Raw genomic sequence first — 22472 nt, 5'->3', positions numbered from 1 at the left:
CAGCCCCAGTGGATGATGTCCAGGCTGACTCTGCGACTTCTGCCAACCACAATGATGACGCGCCCTCCAAGGGGAGTGGCAAGAAACAGAAGAACGAGGCCAACAAAGGTGTGAAACCTACACTCTAACATATAGCTGCTATACCATGTTTATACAACGGGTGTGTCTAATCCTGAATGCTGATTGGTTAAAACTACGGCTGGATCTCCAGCCGTAATGTTGTGAACGTGTCAGGTGTTGGGATGAGACAGACAGACAGCCAGGCAGCTTTTCTCAGCCAGTTGAAATCATGAATCAGCTTCATTTTTATGGATATACAAATAACTATCAATAGAAAACAGGTCAAACGAAACAAGGTGCAGCTAGTTTGCTATCTTTCCAGCTTCAGTTGGAAGTGATTGTGTTAGCTGGGTTGTTGGCTATCTCCTCTGAACAACAGTGTCCTGACGAGAGAGCACATTTTCTATGCCAGGCGAAATTGCGCATCATTAGCTCTTTTGTTATTTCTGTATCCAAATAAATGTCGCTAGCAAACAGCTTAAACGAACGCAAATGCAGCTACTTTGCTGTTATTCTGGCTGCACTGTTTGATGTGACTGTAAGTTAGCCGTAGTTGGCTAGCTAGCAAGCAAGGTTTAAGAACGTTGCCAGCCTGTATGGCAATGGAACATTTTGAATGAACGATTTGGTCTCGTCCATAGACAGAACAAAAAGACTGAACGATTGGGTCGTGTCTCTAGCAACCGAACCAATAGAACGAATGACCAGCCGGCCTGGGTTGCAACCCTAGATTTGTGTCCAGACTATATCTTGTGGAAGGATGAAATAGTATGAATAAACAACACCCTTGCCAATATATCCTCCAAACACCGGCTTCTCTGGCATTATAACTTAATTAAAGCTGACATATGAACAGTGATATTTTATAAATGTATTTACACTACACTAATTTATTCAACACATCAGCTACCATACAACACATAATATAATTAATCCTCTACCTGTATGTGTGTGTATTTGCAGAGAATTCTGAGGTGAAGCTGAAGGAGCTGCTGGTGGGCCTGGGCAGTTTGGCCCTGTCACAGGCAGAGGCTGTGAGTGTGGTTACTGTGCTTAAAGAAAAGAACCCCTCTGCCCTGGACGCTTGGCAGAAGTCTGCAGTGAAGACTGACCCCTCATCCCTGGAGAGAGAGAGGCTCCTCACCACTCTGCAGGAGGAGGCCTCCATAGCAAAGGACAAGGTCCAGCAGCTCAGCAAGGTACAGCTGCACACACTCATAAGATAACCCTAAGATACCGGTACAATAATGCATATCCATTGACTACATCACTGGTTGACTACCTGTGGCTTGGTGACATTTCACTCTGCTGCTGTTTCTGCCCTTTCCTCTGTTAGGAGCTGCAGCAGGAGAAGCAGAAGACTGTGAGAGCGGAGGCAGTTCTGAGGGACCAGCGTGGGGCAATGGAGAAGGAGCTGAATGTCGTGCAGGCTAAAGCCCAGGGAGAGCTTCAGGGCATGCAGATGAAGGTGAGCACCATCCACCACTGATACAACCTTTACCTTAACAGGCCAAACCTCAACTACCATCACCCTTTTACTGTCATGCTTTATACTCAGACATCAGTCCTAAGGCAGTATACAGAGTACTGTTTCTGATGCTGTATGTTAGGTGGTTAGAGCAACAGGTAGCCTAGTGGTTAGAGTGTTGGGCCAGTCACCGAAAGGTTGCTAGATCGAATCCCCGAGCTGACAAGGTAAAAATCTGTCGTTCTGCCCCTGAACAATGCAGTTAACCCACTGTTCCTAGGCCGTCATTGTAAATAAGAATTTGTTCTTAACTGACTTGCCTAGTTAAATAAAATTCACTCCCAGTGTTTTGTACTGTGTAGTTCCAGAAGCTGAGGGAACAGCTGGAGGGTCAGATCGCCAGGCTGCAGCAGGAGAACGGCATCCTGAGAGACGCAGTCAGCTCTGCTACCAACCAGATGGAGAGCAAGTGAGAGCCACTTCCCAGCCCTCCTAGTTTGTAAAATGTTAAGGTCTTCGTTGTCCCCCACGTTCGTACGTTAGTCGCACACAATACCTCGGACAGCACTGGCCCAATTTTGACTAAACTTGGGTGAATGATGCGTCTTGCCAAAGAGATCCTGCATTTACAAAAGTATAATGATTGGCCAGATGGTGGTGCTATAACAAAAGATTGAAAATGCTAACTTTGAAAGGTCACGCTGCTCACCCCATTTGACCTAAAGTCATGAAATTCGGTGCATAGGTCCCTCTACTCACAAGGAGCAAATTTGCCGTTAAGGATTTTCGGCCATTTAGAATTTTGTGGAAAACACTTAAAACGCTATTCTTCTGGCACTGAAGGACCGATCTGCGTGAATCGATCTGCGTGAATTTATTAGTCACATGCACTGAATACAACAGTTGTAGATCTTACAGTGAAATTTACTTAAAAGCCCGTAACCAACAATGCAGTTTAAAAAATAAGAATAAGAAATAAAAGTAACAAGTAGGTACAGAGCAGCAGTAAAATAACAATAGCGAGACTATACTAGGGGTACCAGTACAGAGTCAATGTGTGTGGGGGGGGGGGGGCACCGGTTAGTCGAGGTAATAGGTACATGTAGGTAGAGTTATTAAAGTGACTTCATAGATAATAACAGAGAGTAGCAGCGGTGTAAAATGGGGGCAATGCAAATAGTCTGGGTAGCCATTTGTTTAGATGTTTAGGAGTCTTATTGCTTGGGGGTAGAAGCTGTTTAGAAGCCTTTTGGACCTAGACCTGGCGCTCCCATACCACTTGCCATGCGATAGCAGAGAGAACAGTCTACGACTAGGGTGGCTGGAGTCTTTGACATTTTTTAGGGCCTTCCTCTGATACCGCCTGGTATAGAGGTCCTGGATGGCAGGAAGCTTGGCTCCAGTGATGTACTGGGCTGTACGCACTACCCTCTGTAGTGCCGAGCAGTTGCCATACCAGGCAGTGATGCAACCAGTCAGGATGCTCTCGATGGAGCAGCTGTAGAACCTTTTGAGGATCTGAGGACCCATGCCAAATCTTTTCAGTCTCCTGAAGGGGGAACAGGCTTTGTCGTGCCCTCTTCACAACTGTCTTGGTGTGCTTGAACCATGTTAGTTTGTTGGTGATGTGGACACCAAGGTACTTGACGCTCTCAACCTGCTCCACTACAGCTCCGTCGATGAGAATGGGGGCGTGCTCGGTCCTCCTTTTCCTGTAGTCCACAATCATCTCCTTTGTCTTGATCACGTTGAGGGAGAGTTTGTTGTCCTGTCACCACACGGCCAGGTCTCTGACCTCCTCCTTATAGGCTGTCTCATCGGTGATCAGGCCTACCACTGTTGTCATCTGCAAACTTAATGATGGTGTTGGAGTCGTGCCTGGCCGTGCAGTCATGGGTGAACAGGGAGTACAGGAGGGGACTGAGCACGCACCCCTGAGGAGTCCCTGTGTTGAGAATCAGCAGGGCGGATTTGTTGTTACCTACCCTTACCACCTGGTGGTGGCTCGTCAGGAAGTCCAGGATACAGTTGCAGAGGGAGGTGTTTAGTCCCAGCGTCCTTAGCTTATTGATGAGCTTTGAGGGCAATATGGTGTTGAACGCTGAGCTGTAGTCAATGAATAGGATTCTTACATAGGTGTTCCTTTTGTCCAGGTCTTACTCACATTGGCTGCGGAGAGTGTGATCACACAGTCATCCGGAACAGCTGGTGCTCTCAATCATGTTTCAGTGTTTTTTCCTCGAAGCGAAGATAGAAGTAATTTAACTCGTCTGGTCGGCTCGCGTCACTGGGCAGCTCTCGGCTGTGCTTCACTTTATAGTCTGTAATGGTTTGCAAGCCCTGCCACCTCCGACAAGCATCGGAGCCGGTGTAGTACGATTCGATCTTAGTCCTGTATTGACACTTTGCCTGTTTTGATGGTTCGTCAGAGGGCATAGCGGGATTTCTTATAAGCTTCCGGGTTAGAGTCCCGCTCCTTGAAAGTGGCAGCTCTAGCCTTTAGCTCAGTGCGGATGTTGCCTGTAATCCATGGCTTCTGGTTAGGGTATGTACGTACGGTCACTGTGGGGACGACATCATCGATGCACTTATTGATGAAGCCAGTGACTGATGTGGTGTACTCCTCAATGCCATAGGAAGAATCCCAGAACATATTCCAGTCTGTGCTAGCAAAACAATCCTGTAGCTTAGCATCTGCTTCGTCTGCCCACTTTTTTATTGACCGAGTCACTTGTGCTCCTGCTTTAGTTTTTGCTTGTAAGAAGGAATCAGGAGGTTAGAATTATGGTCAGATTTGCCAAATGGAGGGTGAGGGAGAACTTTGTATGCATCTCTGTGTGTGGAGTAAAGGTGGTCTAGAGTATTTATTTTATTTTTTTCCCCTCTCTCTGGTGGCACACTTCAAACATCCTGATTTGAAATTTGGTGAAACAGATTTAAGTTTCCCTGCATTAAAGTCCCCGGCCACTAGGAGCGCCGCTTCTGGATGAGCGTTTTCCTGTTTGCTTATGGTGGAATACAGCTCATTGAGTGCGGTCTTAGTGCCAGCATCGGTCTGTGGTGGTATATAGACCACTATGAAAAATACAGATGAAAACTCTCTAGGTAAATGGTGTGGTCTACAGCTTATCATGAGATACTCTACCTCAGGTGAGCAAAACCTAGAAACTTCCTTAGATATCATGCACCAGCTGTTGTTTACATGTATGCATAGTCCACCACCCCTTGTCTTACCAGACACTGCTGTTCAATCCTGCCGATAGAGTGTATAACCAGCCAGCTGTATTTTGATAATGTCGTTGTTCAGCCACGACTCCGTGAAGCAAAGGTCTCTCAACACAATATTTTCCAGACTAGTACCTAAAACAATATTGACCAATAAAACTTTGCCGTGGGCGTGGTCTGGCACATAAATGCATAAATGGATATTCGTATTGTAACAAAATTTGGTACACATGTTGTAAACAGTGTCAAGACTAAACATATGCAACAACATTTATATTGACCTATAACGGGCACATGTTTATCTCTTTGATCTGTTTGACTCAGTCATGAAATTTGGCACACATGCTCAGGGATATGAGTCTCGCTAACCCACGTGATATCTGACACCACTGGCCCACTTTCTATGAAACTTGGGTGAATAATGCGTCTTGCCATAGAGATCTGCCATTTGCAAAATTACACTGATTGGCCCAAGGGGGACGCTGTAGTAGTCAACTGTACGTAGTCAGCTGTTTGTTCACTCGCACCCGCCAAAAATTGCTAATAACCCATCAGCAACCACCCGACTATATGTGACAAAGTGAAAATCTGAGGCCTGCAACCAACCCTAACCCGCTAATATAGAAAATGCGCTGTGGGCTAAAGTCAGAGGGCAGAATGATTTTTTTGGGACGGGGTACAGGATTGTTTTTGCCTGATTTTTAGATATGTTTCTGCTTATAATTTCCAACATTTTCGTAAGCTATTTTTTATTCAACTTGTCTAGTTAGATATATGCAGCTTCTCTTCTGTCATTATATGTTGGCATAGAAGACTAAATAAACCCTTGCTCACCAGAATGTCATAAATTGATTGAAGCATTCATTCTATCTAGTTGACATCGGTAAAGTTTTCTGTATTCTCTGCTTCTTTCGCGGAGCAAAGACGTTTAAGGACCGGGGAGAAAATGCAATAACAAAAAAAAACTGGAAAGATTTTCAGTGCAAAATGTCCAAATGACATCAGTTTGACTGGTTGTAAGGAAATAGAAAGCTGTGAAAACGACCCAACGTGTTTCTGATAAGATTTGAGTTCGGCTTCGATGCATATTTCATGTGGTTGAAATACTGTCAGCTTTTATGATGCTAATAAAGATGGCACCTCTACAGATAGTATCTAACTGAGCATTCGCATTCTCTCAAGATGCTGAAATAAATAAATCATATTCCTCCGCTCCTGTTCCCAAGTCCAAATTTTTCCTACATTTTGCCGTATAATTTTACTCCAAGAAATGCTTCATTCTGCAGGAGTTAATATTAAGGCTGTGAAAGAGGTTATTGATCTGCAGTGTGTCCAGATTTCAGTTTCCATTTAACCCATCTTAACAGTAGGACACAGTTCCTTTGATGTGCCATAGGCCTATTTGAAGTCCCCATCTTGTGACTGTTGAATTTGTGTAGCGCTTCACATAACATAGCCAGACACCACTGGCCCCATTTTGACGAAATTTGGGTGAATGATGCGTCTTGCCATAGAGATCTGTAATTTACAAAATTACACTGATTGGGGGATGACATGTTTACTGTTGCCTTGTTTGGTATTGTATCGCATCGTAGAAATACTAGTTGTCTTTGAAGCATGGCATTGATGAGTGTGTGGGTTGTAATAGTTGGTGTGTATGGCAGGCAGTCGTCGGAGCTGAACCAGCTGCGCTCGGAGTACTCTGGTCTGATGAAAGAGCTGACGGAGAACAACAACAAGCTGCAGCAGGAGGAGCACCAGAGGAAGTCGCTGGAGGTCAACTACAAGCAGAACGTGTCTCAGCTGGAGGTATGCTGTCTTTCAGGGGAGGGACCGTGCCTAACACAGGCATCTTATTTAGTTATTTATTCAGCACATAGTTCACTAGGCTGCCCCACAGAGATGAAACACAAAGGAATCTCTCCTTCATGGTGAGACCTGGACTGTTTAGGGTTTCTCACTGTAACCATGGGAGGGCCTGTGTCCGTCCATCCTAAGGAGGGCTGGGTGGTGTGTAATAGAACAGGGAAGTGGAGAATATGTTGGTTCAGGAAGTGGGGCTGTTTGAAGCTTTGTGCTCAGTATAAACACTGCTTCCCTGCAATGCACACCCAGGTCAGCCTTTCCTGTGTTTTTCATAACCAGTACAGTACAATGAGAGGTTGTGTCAGTGTATGTACACTGTTAAAATGCTAAATGTTGTGTCCCGTTGTCACCAGGCTCAACTGCAGGATGCTAAGCGTGGTTGGGAGGAGCTCCAGAACTACCTCCACAATGTCAACGCAGAGAGGGAGAAACTTCATGCTGCTAAAGAAGGTGATCACAGAGTTTCTATAAACGGACCTCTAAACTCAAGCTAATGAACCTCCCATTGCTAATAAGTAATAATAGTATTTGCAAGCCAATTTTGAGCACCATTGTCATGAGCACCACATGTATAAGTGGCTTGTGTTGTATACCCAGTAAGTGATTTTTATCTGGTGTGGCTCCACTCTCAGAGCTGCAGAACCAGCTGCTGGCGGTGGAGACAGAGATGAGCAACAAGAACAAGGAGATCCAGACGCTGCACAGCAGCCTGACCGACACCATTGTGTCCAAGGACCAGGTGGAGCAGAAGGTGATGCACCTGCTGGAGGTGTCCCAGCACAACCTGGCTGAAGACTCAGTGCAGGTCAAGGTAGGGGAACACAGCCCTTATTGTTGTAATGACAGATGTGATGTGTATAACAATAACACATTCTCTATGATTTACAGTTGACAGTTCTACTTGAATGTTGTGGTTATTGTGCCAGGTGTGGATAGGTCGTCTTTACACTCTCAAACCTTTCAGAAACAAGGGAGAGGGGTAATAAAAAAATGGTGAAACGGCTTGGTTGAGAAACTTAGATGGTTGAGAAACGGGGATAAAACAATAGGCTTATTTTTAAGTATTTCTGTAATATTTATATTTTTTGCACAAAGATATTCTGGTATGCACTGAAAATAACAGCCTTTGTTCCTGACAGGATCTCCTGAAGGAAAAAAGTGGCCTCAATGCCCAGATTGAGACTCTGCAGGCCCAGTTGAGCTCCCAGGTATGGACGAGCATGTTTCACCCTTTAGTTCATCAACAAGAGTTGATATGTTTCTATTTGTGTACCGGTATGTGAGTATGTTGTGACTACTGTCTTCCCTCCTCTTTCAGGCCACTACTGTCTCCCACTTTGAAGAGCTGCAGAAGCTGTAAGTGTTTTGCAAGTTTGAAATGAATGCCCACCCCTCTTGCACATGTGCTTAGCCTGATCCTTGAATGTCCATTTGTTCCATATAATGTCCTCTCTGACTCTTCTCCCTGTCCTATGGGTTGTGTTGCTGACTCCTGTCATGTGTGGCGTCCAGGCTGGCTGAGAAGGAGCTGCAGAGGAAGAGTCTGGAGGACTCCCTGAATACTGAGAGGAGCAGTGGCGCTAACAGGGAAACTAACATGCAGGTACCTACAGTAATACTGTCTAAACCCCCATTATTACTCCTGCTCTACATATGATGGTCTGTTGACCGGCTGGAATGTGTTGAGCTAAAGGAATGCTGCACACAGTACGGTGGGTTGATTTGAAGGGCTTACTGTACATGCAATTTCTGTCTTCGTGAAGCATATTAGCTAATGCAGTAATAAAACAGATATGACATCCCTCTGGGCCGCTTTTGTCCATTTTGCAAAGTGAATTAGCTGGAAATATATGAATTAGTATAAAGATATTATCAAACTACTGTAGACTTACATACATACTGTCAACTTAATAGTAAGATATCTCCCTTTTTTTTTTAGATGAATGTTGTTGACTCTGGGCCTCCTGCCCTCACCCTCTTTTCCTTCTATGTTGCTTCTCTGGCCTCCACAGGCCATGCACAATGAGAACATGTCACTGAAGGCAGCGCTCCAGAATCTGCAGGCTCAGATTTCTGAACAGGTCAGAAGTGAAAAACGCCTGTTTTCTTAGATGGAACTCCTGCTGTGATCTACCAGTCCCTCAGTATGCACACCCTCTGACACCCTTTCTCTCTCCTTCCTTCTCGCCCTCCTTCTATCCTCATCTAGACTGTTTCCCAGCTGGCCTTGGACCAGTTCCAGAAGAGGTGTGTGTGTGAGAGCATTTTTAAGCAATTTAGATCCTGCCAGAGAGTTGAATGTTCTGCTTCTCATTCTATCTAGTTACATCAAATGTGCACAATTTTTATCCTTATTGCTGGGTAGTTTTACAAGTAGATAAAATGTTGTCATCTTGCCTCTATTTAGAAACGTGGTATTAATACCACACCAGAAAACAATGCTATAATTATAACCCTTATAACCCTGTCTCACCATGTGTCTCTGTCTTTGTGTTGTGCCACCTGCAGTGTCCAAGAGAGGGAGGAGAAAATCAAGACTGTGGAGGACCTGCTGAAGATGGGAATGATTGAGGTGGCCAATAAGGAGGAGGAATTGACGGTGAGTAGGGGTCAAGCATAGGGAATAAGCTTGACCCACCTGACATCACTGTTTTGGTCATTGTTTAGACAAATATTGTTTTAAGTGTTGTTTAAAATCAAATAGCTTTCTCTGTCACAGACTGTAAGAGAAGAGAATAAGGCTCTGAAATGTGATATGGAGGCATTCATTCTTCAGACTACTGAACAGGTAAGTACTCACACTGATCTGCTGTGTTTTTATTTTGCATAGTCTCAACCCCGTTCCCTCATTGGATTCTCATTACATTTTTTCCTGTTGTCTTTTCCTACTCTCAAGACATCATCCGATTTGATAATGGAAGGTCTACAGAGCAAGTAAGTCAATGAAAATACCACTTTTTGTCTAGCAAATGCTATGAAACCTCTTGCCACATTCATGGACAATTTGTTCTGTGTTTAATACGTTTTGTAATTCTGTGTTTCTTAAGGATTCAAGAGAAAGATGAGCAGATTAAGTCAATGGAGGAGAGCCTACAGGCAGCACAGGCGAGTGGCTCCAGCAATGGGATGACCATTGAGGTGTGTTCATAGTAGTACATCTTTCTCTCTCTCTCTCTCTCTCTCTCTCTCTCTCTCTCTCTCTCTCTCTCTCTCAGCTGTATGTCAGAAACATAATATGGCAATGTGAAATTAAACATTGTATGTGTGTTTTGACTTTGCCCAATGTTACAGTTTTGGTTCTGGATTGTGCTGTGTCTCCCTGCTGGGTGTTTATGTAACTGTGTGTGTTGTCCCTGCAGTCTCTGGAGCAGCAGGTGGCAGGGCTGCAGTCTGACATGGAGCAGCTGAGACAGAAGCAGGCTGTGGACACCACCAGTGCCAGCGACCAGCTCCTAGAACTACAGACACAGTAAGTCTACTGTACTATCCCTCTACTCTGACCTACTCTACTGCATTGTACTCTGAAAAGCTAGACTAACACAGTCTTTGTCCAGGCTTGCTGCTAAGGACCAGGAGATCCAGACACTACAGAGTGAGTTGGAGTCCAGGGCCAAGGAGGTGAGCGACAAGGTGCAGGAACTACAGCAGAAACAGGTGAGGGAAGAGGTGGAAACAGTTGATTGGTGACCTTTATTGGCTGAGAGGGAGAGAAAAGAATGAGAGTTAACAACTTTTATTTTCTTCTTCTAGCAGACCCACACAGAGGCCCCAAGCCCGGAACTGCTGACAGCGTGAGTCACTGCAATACTTCACTGAATTCCCTTCAGTATACAGTGTCCCTTGGCATGGGGCCACCCAGCAGGGTTGTGATTGGTAGTGGTGGTAATGTATGTGTGGTGGTGTTCTGTCCTCCAGGTTGGCAGAGAAGGAGAAGCAGGTGTCTGATCTCCAGGGAGAGCTGGCTAAGCTGAGGGAGTCCTTGGAGCTTCACAGGAACAAGAACAATGTAGGTGTCCTGTCCTGCAGACAGTGCTGCTACTGCCTCAGCCCACACTACCAACCTACCCTCCACATCTCCAGTCTTACCCTGCGATACATCTGCAGACCTCATCCTCGATGTGTTCCCCTAAACCACACCCTCTCAGTGATGTCACACTACGCATGCATAATCTCTCTACTCCTTTTACAAAGTGGTTAGGTTGCATTTTGTCGCAGACTATGAATATTTATTAATCTAATTGAAACTATTCAAGACAATGATACATTTACCATTTACATTTTAGAGCTGTTAATTTGCTATTCTATGCTTATGCTGGCTAAGGCTTGCTACAATCAAACAGTACAGTTTTTAGGGCAGTCAGTCTACTCTGCTCTGTCCTTTGCCATGTTTACAAGGACTGTATTTCTGTGTGTCAGCATGCATGTCTGTGCGTGTGAATGTTCTGGGGCTTAACAATGGCCTTGTTTTGCAGAGACAGACAGCTACCTTGTTGACTAGCTCTATATTATGTGATTTGGCTTTTCCTATCTAGACTCATTGGACTTTTTTGGCAGTGAGTTGCAGCTCTCATTCTTCACGTTATTTCAGTTTGTCTATGCCAAAGACCTCTCTACGGTGTTACTATCAGAGCTGTTTCACTGTTTGTTTTTGACAATACAATTTAGTGTCTGATCCTTCTAAAGACTCAATCTTTAGATGGCCAACTCATGTTAAGTTGAGTTTGACCCTTAGACTGGTTTACGGTAAAATGCAGTGAGGATTTTCTTTAAACCTAGACTCCGAAACAGGATAGGATAGGACAGGACAGCTGTAAAGAAAAGGAGAGTCACATTTTTTTTGCTAATGGTTCTCTGTTCATCCCTATATAAATTGTGTTTGTGGGTCACTGCATACTTTTCCCTGAGGCTAAACTGAAAGTGATATCTCTCTGAAACTGACCAGGAGCTTCGGGTGAAAAACTGGAGCGCTATGGAGGCTCTGGCAGCCACCGAGTCCATGCTTCAGGGGAAACTCAGCAAGGCCCTCAAGGTTCGGATCCCACTTCCAGTCTGCTTCACTCCAGATTGAAAATCTGATGCATCCCCAAACAGTTATTACCATAATCAACCAGTGAGATTACTCCATCATTTCTACATGCTGCTGCATACTCATTTCTCCCCTCCCTCTGCATTCTGGCCCTGAATAATTGGCAGTCTATCTCCATGAATCTATTCCCCTCAGGAATTTCACAAAGACTAAATGTATTTTTATGTAGAAAAAACACTGCTCTACTTGAGTTCTGCTTGCTATTCCGCGCTAGAATGCATTGACCTCTTAAAGGACACAATCTTTTTGTTTCATACAGTACAACTATTTATTTTAACTACCGGTACATCAATTCCAATACAAAGTAAAGAAATAGAGATTTGAAAATGAGTGTGCAGTGACTGACTCCAGATTTCCTGTAGATGGTCATAATAAGTTTGAGATCCATGGTCTTCATGATGCTCCTCTCGCTCCCTGCCATGTGCTTTCCTCATTTTCTCTCCCCAATCCAGCATGTGTTCCATTCTGCTTTGTGTATATACTGTCATCATTACAGCGATCAGCCTCTAATGAAATTCGATTATAAGATTTTCAAAATAAATTTGGTCTTGCAGAGTTGCCTTTTTGAAAAATTATGTCCAGATTATGTGTAATAAGTCAACATAATTGTTTTGTGTAAAATAATCTTTGGAAGCAACAAAACATATACTGAATATCAGTGATTTATTATATAATAACGGTGGTACTTTACTCTGTGTGGACACATCTATCATCTTATTGCATGGAACCATTAGAAACCAGACAGCCCCTCAGTTTACCTGCTGTTTATATCCACCCAGTTGTTTCCTAAGGATTTTTTTGTCCTCTTACATTTTTAATTTACAGGAGCAATTGGGATTAAGTGTCTTGCTCAAGGGCGCATCGGCAAATTTTTCCACATAGTCGGCTCGGGATTCGAACCAGTGACCTTCCGATAGCTGGCCCAATGCTCTTAACTGCTAGGCTACCTGCCGCCACTCTTCAGTAGCCCTTTTTTCTTTTCTTTTTTTACCTTTATTTAACTAGGCAAGTCAGTTAAGAACAAATTCTTATTTTCAATGACAGCGGGTTAACTGCCTTGTTCAGGAGCAGAACGACAGAGTTTTACCTTGTCAGCTCGGGGATTCGATCTTGCAACCTTTCGGTTACTAGTCCAACGCTCTAACCACTAGGCTACCTGCCGCCCCTACCTTTGCTTAACCATATGTATTTAGGGATGCACTAGTAAACCATAGACTAAAAGATTGCTCTTACTATAAACAGTTGTGTGGGGTTCAGGGAATTGTTGCCTAAGCTGTGACCCCCGTTCCTCTCCATGTCAATACAGCAGACAGGGCACATAGTGAACTGATTTACCCAGCAGCTGCTCTCGGCCAATTCGGTACAGTAAAAATGTAGGCGGACACCTGTTGTGTACGCTCAGGAAAGTGCATGCTTGTACACAATCTAAAGCATATGTCGTAGTGTAGAACCTATTCCCCTTACAACACAACGTGCTAATGAGAGTAGAGGTGAATGTGCCAGCTGTTTGTTACAGGACTCACTCCATTGGAGGGTAGAGGGGTTATACATGACATCGCTCTCCTTCTGAGAGTTTCAAGCCTTGTGCAGCTAATGTGCTTAACGGTACCAACATTGTGGTTTTTGTTTGGGGATTCCTGATAACAGAAGTATGTGTGGTGCTCTATGGATGTCTGTTTCTGGACAGAATGTTAGATACTCAGGGGCATTACTGTACTGCAACTATATGAACACAAGTGACTTTGATGTTCCTCCTTGAGAGGATAAAAATATGAAATAAGTGAACCTGTGTAGGGTGAGGTCTAAAGCTTGAGGAACTTGTCTTGTGGTTGTGTGTGGCTGCTGAACAGTGGGGCGTATGAATACTTGCTTGGAGCGCACACTAAAAAATTGAGCCATTGTAAATGTTAGCTGTTTGTTCACTGGAGTGTCATGGAGAGGGAGTTGTGCTGGTCAGAGGCTATGCTCCTGTGTGTACTCTGAGATGGGAGGAGTGAAACCAAGCAAGCAGAGGTAGTGTCTTGAGGTTGGATGTTTGCCTGCAGAGCTATTCAGCTAACTACTGTACAGGTTCCCCAATTGTGTGTGTGTTCCCTGAGTGCAGTCCATGTTGAATGTCCTCTCTTCTCTTTCCTCCTCCTTTACCTCTTCAGGAGAACCAGACAGCCCTGGAGATAGCCCAGGCAGAATGTCGAGGTGTTCTGCACAGACTGCTACCGAACGTGCCTCTGCCCACTGAACGGGTAAGTGCTCACATAATATAATCTATAGTATTATATATATAGTACCAGACAGAAGTTTGGACACACCTACTCATTCAAGTTTTTCTTTATTTTTTACTATTTTCTACATTGAGAATAATAGTGAAGACATCAAAACTATTAAATAACAATAATTTAGTAACCAAAAAAGTGTTAAACAAATCGGAATATATTTGAGATTCTTCAAAGTAGCCACCCTTTGCCTTGATGACAGCTTTGCACACTCTTGACATTCTCTCAACCAGCTTCACGAGGTAGTCACCAGGAATGCATTTCAATTAACAGGTGTGTCTTGTTAAAAGTTAATTTGTGGAATTTCTTTCCTTTTGAGCCAATCAGTTGTGTTGTGACAAGGTAGGGTTGGTATACAGAAGATAGCCCTATTTGGTAAAATACCAAGTCCATATTATGGCAAGAACAGCTCAAATAAGCAAAGAGAAACGACAGTCAATCTGGAAAATGTCAAGAACTTTGAAAGTTTCTTCAAGTGCAGTTGCAAAAACCATCAAGCGCTATGATGAAATTGGATCTCATGAGGACCGCCACAGGAAAGGAAGACCCAGAGTTACCTCTGCTGCAGAGGATAAGTTCATTAGAGTTACCAGCCTCAGAAAATGCAGCCCAAATAAATGCTTCACAGAGTTCAAGTAACAGACACATCTCAACATCAACTGTTCAGAGGAGACTGCGTGCATCAGGCCTTCATGGTCGAATTTCTGCAAGGAAACCACTACTAAAGGACACCAATAAGAAGAAGACTTGCTTGGGCCAAGAAACACAAGCAATGGACATTAGACCAGTGGAAATCTGTCCTTTGGTCTGATGAGTCCAAATTTGAGATTTTTGTTTCCAACCGCTGTGTCTTTGTGAGACGCAGAGTAGGTGAACGGATGTTCTCCGCATGTGTGGTTCCCACAGTGAACAGTGGAGGAGGAGGTGTGGGGGTGCTTTGCTGGTGACACTATCAGTGATTTATTTTGAATTCAAGGCACACTTAACCAGCATGGCTACCACATCATTCTGCAGCGATACGCCATCCCATCTGGTTTGGGCTTAGTGGGACTATCATTTGTTTTTCATCATAACAATGACCCAGAACACCCCTCCAGGCTTTGTAAGGGCTAGTTGACCAAGAAGGAGAGTGTTGGAGTGCTCCATCATGACCATGACCTGGCCTCCACAATCACCCGACTTCTACCCAAATGCGATGGTTTGAGATGAGTTTGACCGCAGAGTGAAGGAAAAGTAGCCAATAAGTGCTCAGCATATATGGGAACTCTTTCAAGACTGTTGGAAAAGCATTCCAGGTGAAGCTGGTTGAGAGAATGCCAAGAGTGTGCAAAGCTGTCATTAAGGCAAATGGTGGCTACTTTGAAGAATCTCAAATATAAAATATATTTTGATTTGTTTAACACTTTTTTGGTTACTACGTGATTCCATATGTGTTATTTCACTATTCACTATTATTCTGCAATATAGTAAAAATGAAGAAAAACCCTTGAATGAGTAGGCTGAAGATGGCGCCGAAGAACATGGCTGACCTTTTACATTCTCTCAAACAATTGTGTTATTTTGTTAGTTTTTTTGCACTTTGTGTAACTTGTTTTTTTAACTTTTTGTGAACATAATGTTGCTGCTACCGTCTCTTATGACCTAAAATATATTCTGGACATCAGAACAGTGATTACTCACCGCGGACTGGAAGAAACTTTTTCCTTTAATGAGTCTGACGAGAGGGATACCCTGCTTTCACTGGATCAGGCCCAGATCCCCGCCTTTTGTGTGAAGAAAAGACACAGGAAAAGGGGCCGCGGATCGGGCAGCCGTCTGAGAATCCGTAGGCGAGCGAGTAAACTCCCACTGCCATCCATTCTTCTTGCTAACGTGCAATCATTGGAAAATAAAATTGATGACCTACGATTTAAGATTATCCTACCAATGGGACATTAAAAACTGTAACATCTTATGTTCCACCGAGACGTGGCTGAACGACGATACGGACAATATGGAGCTAGTGGGATTTTCCATGCACCGGCAGAACAGAGACACTACCTCTGGTAAGACGAGGGGTGGGGGTGTGTGTCTATTCATCAATAACAGCTGGTGTGTGATGTCTAATATTAAAGAAGTCTCAAGGTATTGCTCGCCTGAGGTAGAGTACCTTATGATAAGCTGTAGACCACACTATCTACCAAGAGAGTTAGAAGCTGCGCTCCTAGTGGCCGGGGACTTTAATGCAGGCAAACTTAAATCAGTTTTACCACATTTTTACCAGCATGTCACATGTGCAACCAGAGGGGGAAAAAAATCCTAGACCACCTTTACTCCACACACAGAGATGCATACAAAGTTCTCCCCCGCCCTCCATTTGGCAAATGTGACCATAATTCTATCCTCCTGATTCCTGCTAACAAGCAAAAACTAAAGCAGGAAGTCCAATGGCATTGAGGTGTACACAACCACAGTCATCGGCTTCATCAATAAGTGCATCGATGACGTCGTCCCCACAGTGACCGTACGTACATATCCCAACCAGAAGCCATGAATTACAGGCAACATCCGCATCGAGCTAAAGGCTAGAGCTGCCGCTTTCAAGGAGCGGGAGACTAATCCGGACGCTTATAAGAAATCCTGCTATTTCCTCAGACAAACCATCAAACAAGCGAAGCGTCAATACAGGATTAAGATTGAATCCTACTACACTGGCTCTGACGCTCGTCGGATGTGGCAGGGCTTGAAAACTGTTAGGGACTACAAAGGGAAACACAGACGCGAGCTCTCCGTGACGCGGAGCCTACTTGACGAGCTAAATGCCTTTTTATGCTCGCTTCGAGGCAAGCAACACTGAAGCATGTACGAGAGCACCAGCTGTTCTGGATGACTGTGTGATAACGCTCTCGGCAGCCGATGTGAACAAAACCTTTAAACAGGTCAACATTCACAAAGCCGCTGGGCCAGATGGATTACCAAGACGTGTACTCAAAGCATGTGCGGACCAACTGTCAAGTGTCTTCACTGACATTTTCAACCTCTCCCTGACCGAGTCTGTAATACCTACATGTTTCAAACAGACCACCATAGTCCCTGTGCCCAAGGAAGCGAAGGTAACCTGCCTAAATGATTACCGCCCCGTAGCACTCACGTCGGTAGCCATGAAGTGCTTTGAAAAGCTGGTCATGGATCACATCAACAGCATCCTCCCGGACACCCTAGATCCACTCCAATTAGCATACCGCCCCAACAGATCCACAGATGACGCAATCTCAATTGCACTCCACACTGCCCTTTCTCACCTGGACAAAAGGAACACCTACGTGAGAATGCTATTCATTGACTATAGCTCAGCGTTCAACACCATGGTGCCCACAAAGCTCATCACTAAGCTAAGGACTCTTGGACTAAACACCTCCCTCAGCAACTGGATCCTGGACTTCCTGATGGGCCGCCCCCAGGTGGTAAGAGTAGGCAACAACACGTCTGCCACGCTGATCCTTAACACTGGGGCCCCTCAGGGGTGTGTACTTTGTCCCTTCCTGTACTCCCTGTTCACCCACGGCTGCATGGCTAAACACGATTCCAACACCATCATTAAGTTTGCTGACAACAGAACAGTGGTAGGCCTGATCACCGACAACAATGAGACGGCCTATAGGGAGGAGGTCAGAGAACTGGCAGTGTGGTGCCAGGACAACAACCTCTCCCTCAATGTGAGCAAGACAAAGGAGCTGATCGTGGACTACAGGAAAAGGCGGGCCGAACAGGCCCCCATTAACATCGACGGGGCTGTTGTGGAGCGGGTTGAGTTTTTTTTTTTAAGTTCCTTGGTGTCCACATCACCAACAAACTCATGGTCCAAACATACCAAGACAGTTGTGAGAGGGAACAACAAAACCTTTTCCCCCTCAGGAGACTGAAAAGATTTAGCATGGGTCCTTAGATCCTTAAAAGGTTCGACAGCTGCACCTTCGAGAGCATCCTGACCGGTTGCATCACCGCCTGGTATGGCAACTGCTCGGCATCTGACAGTAAGGCGCTACAGAGGGTAGTGCGAACGGCCCAGTACATCACTGGGGCCAAGCTTCCTGCCATCCAGGACCTATATAATAGGTGGTGTCAGAGGAAAGCCCATAAAATTGACAGAGACTCCAGTCACCCAAGTTATAGACTGTTTTCTCTGCTACCGCACGGCAAGCGGTACCGGAGCACCAAGTCTAGGACAAAAAAGCTCCTCAACAGCTTCTACCCCAAGGCATAAGACTGCTGAACAATTGATAAAATCGCCACCGGAGAATTTCCATTGACCCCCCCCCCATTGTTTATTATCTATGCATAGTCACTTCACCCCCACCTACATGTACAAATTACCTCAACTAACCTGTACCCCCGCACACTGACTCGGTACCGGTGCCCCCTCTATATAGCCTCGTTATTGTTATTGTGTTTTATTATTACTTTTTACTTTAGTCTACTTGGTAAATATTTTCTTAACTCTTCTTGAACTGCACTGTTGGTTAAGGGCTTGTAAGTAAGCATTTCGTGGTAAAGTCTACACTTGTTGTTTTCAGCGCATGTGACAAAGTTTGATTTGAGTAACTTTTGACTGGTACTGTGTGTATATATACAGTGGGGAGAACAAGTATTTGATACACTGACGATTTTGCAAGTTTTCCTACTTACAAAGAATGTAGAGGTCTGTAATTTTTATCATAGGTACACTTCAACTGTGAGAGACGGAATCTAAAACAAAAATCCAGAAAATCACATTGTATGATTTTTAAGTAATTAATTTGCATTTTATATATACACTGCTCAAAAAAATAAAGGGAACACTTAAACAACACAATGTAACTCCAAGTCAATCACACTTCTGTGAAATCAAACTGTCCACTTAGGAAGCAACACTGATTGACAATAAATTTCACATGCTGTTGTGCAAATGGAATAGACAAAAGGTGGAAATTATAGGCAATTAGCAAGACACCCCCAATAAAGAAATGGTTCTGCAGGTGGTGACCACAGACCACTTCTCAGTTCCTATGCTTCCTGGCTGATGTTTTGGTCACTTTTGAATGCTGGCGGTGCTTTCACTCTAGTGGTAGCATGAGAAGTGGTCTGCTGGAGGTCATTTTGCAGGGCTCTGGCAGTGCACCTCCTTGCACAAAGGCGGAGGTAGCGGTCCTGCTGCTGGGTTGTTGCCCTCCTACGGCCTCCTCCACGTCTCCTGATGTACTGACCTGTCTCCTGGTAGCGCCTCCATGCTCTGGACACTACGCTGACAGACACAGCAAACCTTTTTGCCACAGCTCGCATTGATGTGCCATCCTGGATGAACTGCACTACCTGAGCCACTTGTGTGGGTTGTAGACTCCGTCTCATGCTACCACTAGAGTGAAAGCACCGCCAGCATTCAAAAGTGACCAAAACATCAGCCAGGAAGCATAGGAACTGAGAAGTGGTCTGTGGTCACCACCTGCAGAACCATTCCTTTATTGGGGGTGTCTTCTAATTGCCTATAATTTCCACCTTTTGTCTATTTCATTTGCACAACAGCATGTGAAATTTATTGTCAATCAGTGTTGCTTCCTAAGTGGACAGTTTGATTTCACAGAAGTGTGATTGACTTGGAGTTACATTGTGTTGTTTAAGTGTTCCCTTTATTTTTTTGAGCAGTGTATATATATATATGCAATTTAGCAGACGTATATGGGTGGTCTCTGGAATTGAACCCACTATACAGCCATTGCAAGTGCCATGCTGTACCAACTGAGCTACAGATATGATGTGATATTCAATTATAAGTTAATCTTTTCCACATATCCTAGTTTTGTATCTTGTCTACTGTCTTCTCTCTTAGAACCACCAGGAGTGGCTGCAGAGGTTTGAGACTGCAGTGAAAGAGGCCCCGGCAGCAGAGCCCAACCCTGCCCCTGAAGCAGCACCTGAACCTGCTCCAGAGGGCTCAGAGGACACCAAGGTGACGGCACAGCCTTTACTGTTTCTTTAAAAATAGTTGTGTTTTCAAATGTCTGAGAACTGAGGTGAAAATTAGTGTAACCAGGGCTGTTCCTTTCACCAGGTATTGGCTGATAAGCTGAAGGAATCTGAAGAGGCCCAGAAGGTTCTACAGAAAGATTGTGAGACGTACAAGAAAGTGTTGGCTGAGACGGTGAGGTGATGCTCTATCAGTGTCCTGTAGATAACGCTATAAAGGCGTCATGAGGTATTTTAAACTAACCTGTAATACCCTCTACTGTCCACAGGAGGGCATCCTTCAACGTCTCCAGAGCAGTGTGGAGAAGGAGGAGTCTCGATGGAAGGTGAAGCTGGATCTGTCACAGACAGAGCTGAAAGAGGTGAACACTGAAGACCATTCAATCAAACTGAATTTGTATTTATATTGCCCCTTTAACCACTATATAATTGGTATGTGTGGTGCTTATGGTCACTCTCCTGCCCTCTCTTTCCTAGATGAGCGTGAAAGTTGCAGCACTGGAGCAGGATGTAGACAGACTGAGTGACGTCGGGGAGTTGGACAACGTCAGTCCAGTTGCACACTTAACACATCTCTCAGCAATTGTATTAGTCACTTTACATCAGTTGACTCAATAAATGTAAGTGATTTTTCATATGTCAAAATTCCTTGTTTTGTTCTTTCATAGTTGATAAGAGACAAGCAGCACCTTGAGTCTGCGCTGGAGAGAGCAGAGCGTGAGAGCGCCACCTATGTGACAGAGGTCAGAGAGGTGAGCTGACTAGACTTCCTGTCATCTGCCAGTCATCCTCGGTCATGTCATAGTGGTTATTCATCTATGTAGTCATAGATGTACCGGTAGTCATTCGCTTCTGCATTGTTTGTTGGTGGCTTTGTACTGTATGTTTATGGTGCATGTCTCTGTGTTTACTGTTTGTGGTATCCACCAGTGTTTGTACATGCAACAATTAGACATTACATTCACCGTTCACACACCACACAGTTTATTCTGGTATGTTCTGTTATAGAATTTGGTTGAGAGGGTTTACACACTTTACACAGTAACTTACAGACTGAGTCTGTCCCGTTGTTGTTACAACATTGGAGTCACTGCAGTTACACAGAACAAAAACATTGTCAGGCAGCTGCATTCATTCATATCACCACACAATTCCTCCATTGTTTGAGAATGTGTTTTATGTAGATGCTGTAGAGCATTGATTAAATGTAGAAAAACCAACCAAACACCTTGATGCTATAGGCTTGTACAGGCTCACCATAGCAGCCGATCGACCACCCCGTTCCCCTGCTTCAGCTGTGTAGCGTTCTGTCCCCTTGCTCCTCCGATCCCACAGCTGCCTGTTAAAAACATCTCACACTTCATTTCAGCTCAAAGATCTGTTGACTGAACTGCAGAGCAAACTTGATGGCTCTTATACAGAAGCAGTCAGGCAGAATGAGATGCTGAATTTGGTAAGCCTTGCTCACCCGTATAGGTAGAGCTCCCATAACCTGTCCCTACTGCACCAGCACCACCCAACGTTATCTCTGAGGTCACCACCTGCCTGGGGAATACAGGGTTCTCTGAGTCCTCTGGAAGTCAGTCCATCGATCTACAACCTATGGATACAATAGTGATGTAAGCTCAAATGCAACATGGGCTAAACTATTTTTATATGCAAGAGGCATGCATAAGGTGTGTTTTCTTTGCTTTTTAGGAGAACGTTTTTTCTTAGTGTAACGTAAGACTGGAGTATTAGTATCATAGGTTATAGATGATGGACCACTTTTACTCGGTGAGAGGACAGACTAACACACACTACTGTTTCCACTCGGCACACTATCTACTCCGCCATCACTTCTACTAACAGGCTTATAGTGGCTTACTGCTACTCCTGCACAATGAGCTTTTCCATGTCGGCATCTTTGGGGATACATTCTATGCCTTCAACTGCACACGCTTTCATCATTCATCTGCCTCCACACACAGTTGAAACATTTTCAATGTCTGTCTGGTTGTCTTGCTTCTCTCTTGTCTTGCCACCCTCTGTCTGTGAACATCTTCAAGGATAAGTAAAGCATCTCTGCTGGTTTTTCATTGATAATACAACATTTAATATCTTTATCAGTCTCTAGCTAATCATTGAATAGCTAGTTTAGTAGAGACATAACTGACATCAGAGTTGCCATAAGTAGCTATCTATACATGTCTCAACCACTCTAAAAGCCAAGTGAAACCAGTTTTGGTGTATGCAAAATGGTCTAATTTGTCTTGGTAGAAATATTTGAATACCACCTCAGTGTTTATGCAAATTCCCCCCTCCAAACAGTTTGAGATCAGATTTCACCAGGAGTGGGGCTGTGATTGTCATTAATTAATTGTCTCATCGCTGGTGTTTTCGCTTGCAGCTGAAGACCCAGCTGACTGAGACTCTGTCAAAACTGGAGACCGAGGAGAGTGAGAGGCAAAAGGTGGCTGGAGATCTCTATAAGGTAAGACGTCCACTTGTCCCTTAGGATTGGACTACCTATAGT

At 44.4% G+C, this 22472-nt stretch overlaps 1 protein-coding gene across 5 annotated transcripts in view; it reads left to right on the top strand.

The window, feature by feature from the left end:
- The window catches only part of LOC120060319 (kinectin-like), a 45388-nt gene that overhangs the window by 19371 nt on the left and 3545 nt on the right, over positions 1–22472 (top strand). Inside the window, exons 4-32 of one of the 5 annotated variants that reach the window (XM_039009523.1) lie at positions 4–108; positions 1024–1259; positions 1397–1528; positions 1891–1997; positions 6418–6562; positions 6973–7069; positions 7252–7430; positions 7759–7827; positions 7938–7975; positions 8132–8222; positions 8632–8700; positions 8829–8866; positions 9128–9218; positions 9339–9407; positions 9516–9553; positions 9667–9757; positions 9979–10088; positions 10174–10273; positions 10373–10410; positions 10535–10625; positions 11562–11648; positions 13859–13948; positions 19821–19940; positions 20043–20132; positions 20227–20319; positions 20435–20503; positions 20626–20709; positions 21327–21410; positions 22347–22430. In XM_039009523.1, coding sequence (XP_038865451.1) covers positions 4–108; positions 1024–1259; positions 1397–1528; positions 1891–1997; positions 6418–6562; positions 6973–7069; positions 7252–7430; positions 7759–7827; positions 7938–7975; positions 8132–8222; positions 8632–8700; positions 8829–8866; positions 9128–9218; positions 9339–9407; positions 9516–9553; positions 9667–9757; positions 9979–10088; positions 10174–10273; positions 10373–10410; positions 10535–10625; positions 11562–11648; positions 13859–13948; positions 19821–19940; positions 20043–20132; positions 20227–20319; positions 20435–20503; positions 20626–20709; positions 21327–21410; positions 22347–22430 — 2735 coding nt within the window. Of the gene's footprint in view, positions 1–3; positions 109–1023; positions 1260–1396; positions 1529–1890; positions 1998–6417; positions 6563–6972; positions 7070–7251; positions 7431–7758; positions 7828–7937; positions 7976–8131; positions 8223–8631; positions 8701–8828; positions 8867–9127; positions 9219–9338; positions 9408–9515; positions 9554–9666; positions 9758–9978; positions 10089–10173; positions 10274–10369; positions 10411–10534; positions 10626–11561; positions 11649–13858; positions 13949–19820; positions 19941–20042; positions 20133–20226; positions 20320–20434; positions 20504–20625; positions 20710–21326; positions 21411–22346; positions 22431–22472 lie in introns of all 5 variants that reach the window. The other 4 variants (XM_039009522.1, XM_039009524.1, XM_039009526.1 and 1 more) reach the window with 4 other exon arrangements.

The sequence above is a fragment of the Salvelinus namaycush genome, chromosome 15 (assembly GCF_016432855.1).
Source record: "Salvelinus namaycush isolate Seneca chromosome 15, SaNama_1.0, whole genome shotgun sequence".
Classification (NCBI taxonomy): Eukaryota; Metazoa; Chordata; class Actinopteri; order Salmoniformes; family Salmonidae; genus Salvelinus; species Salvelinus namaycush.
The sequence above is the reverse complement of the archived record's forward strand: the minus strand, read 5'-3'. Positions and strand labels throughout refer to the sequence as shown.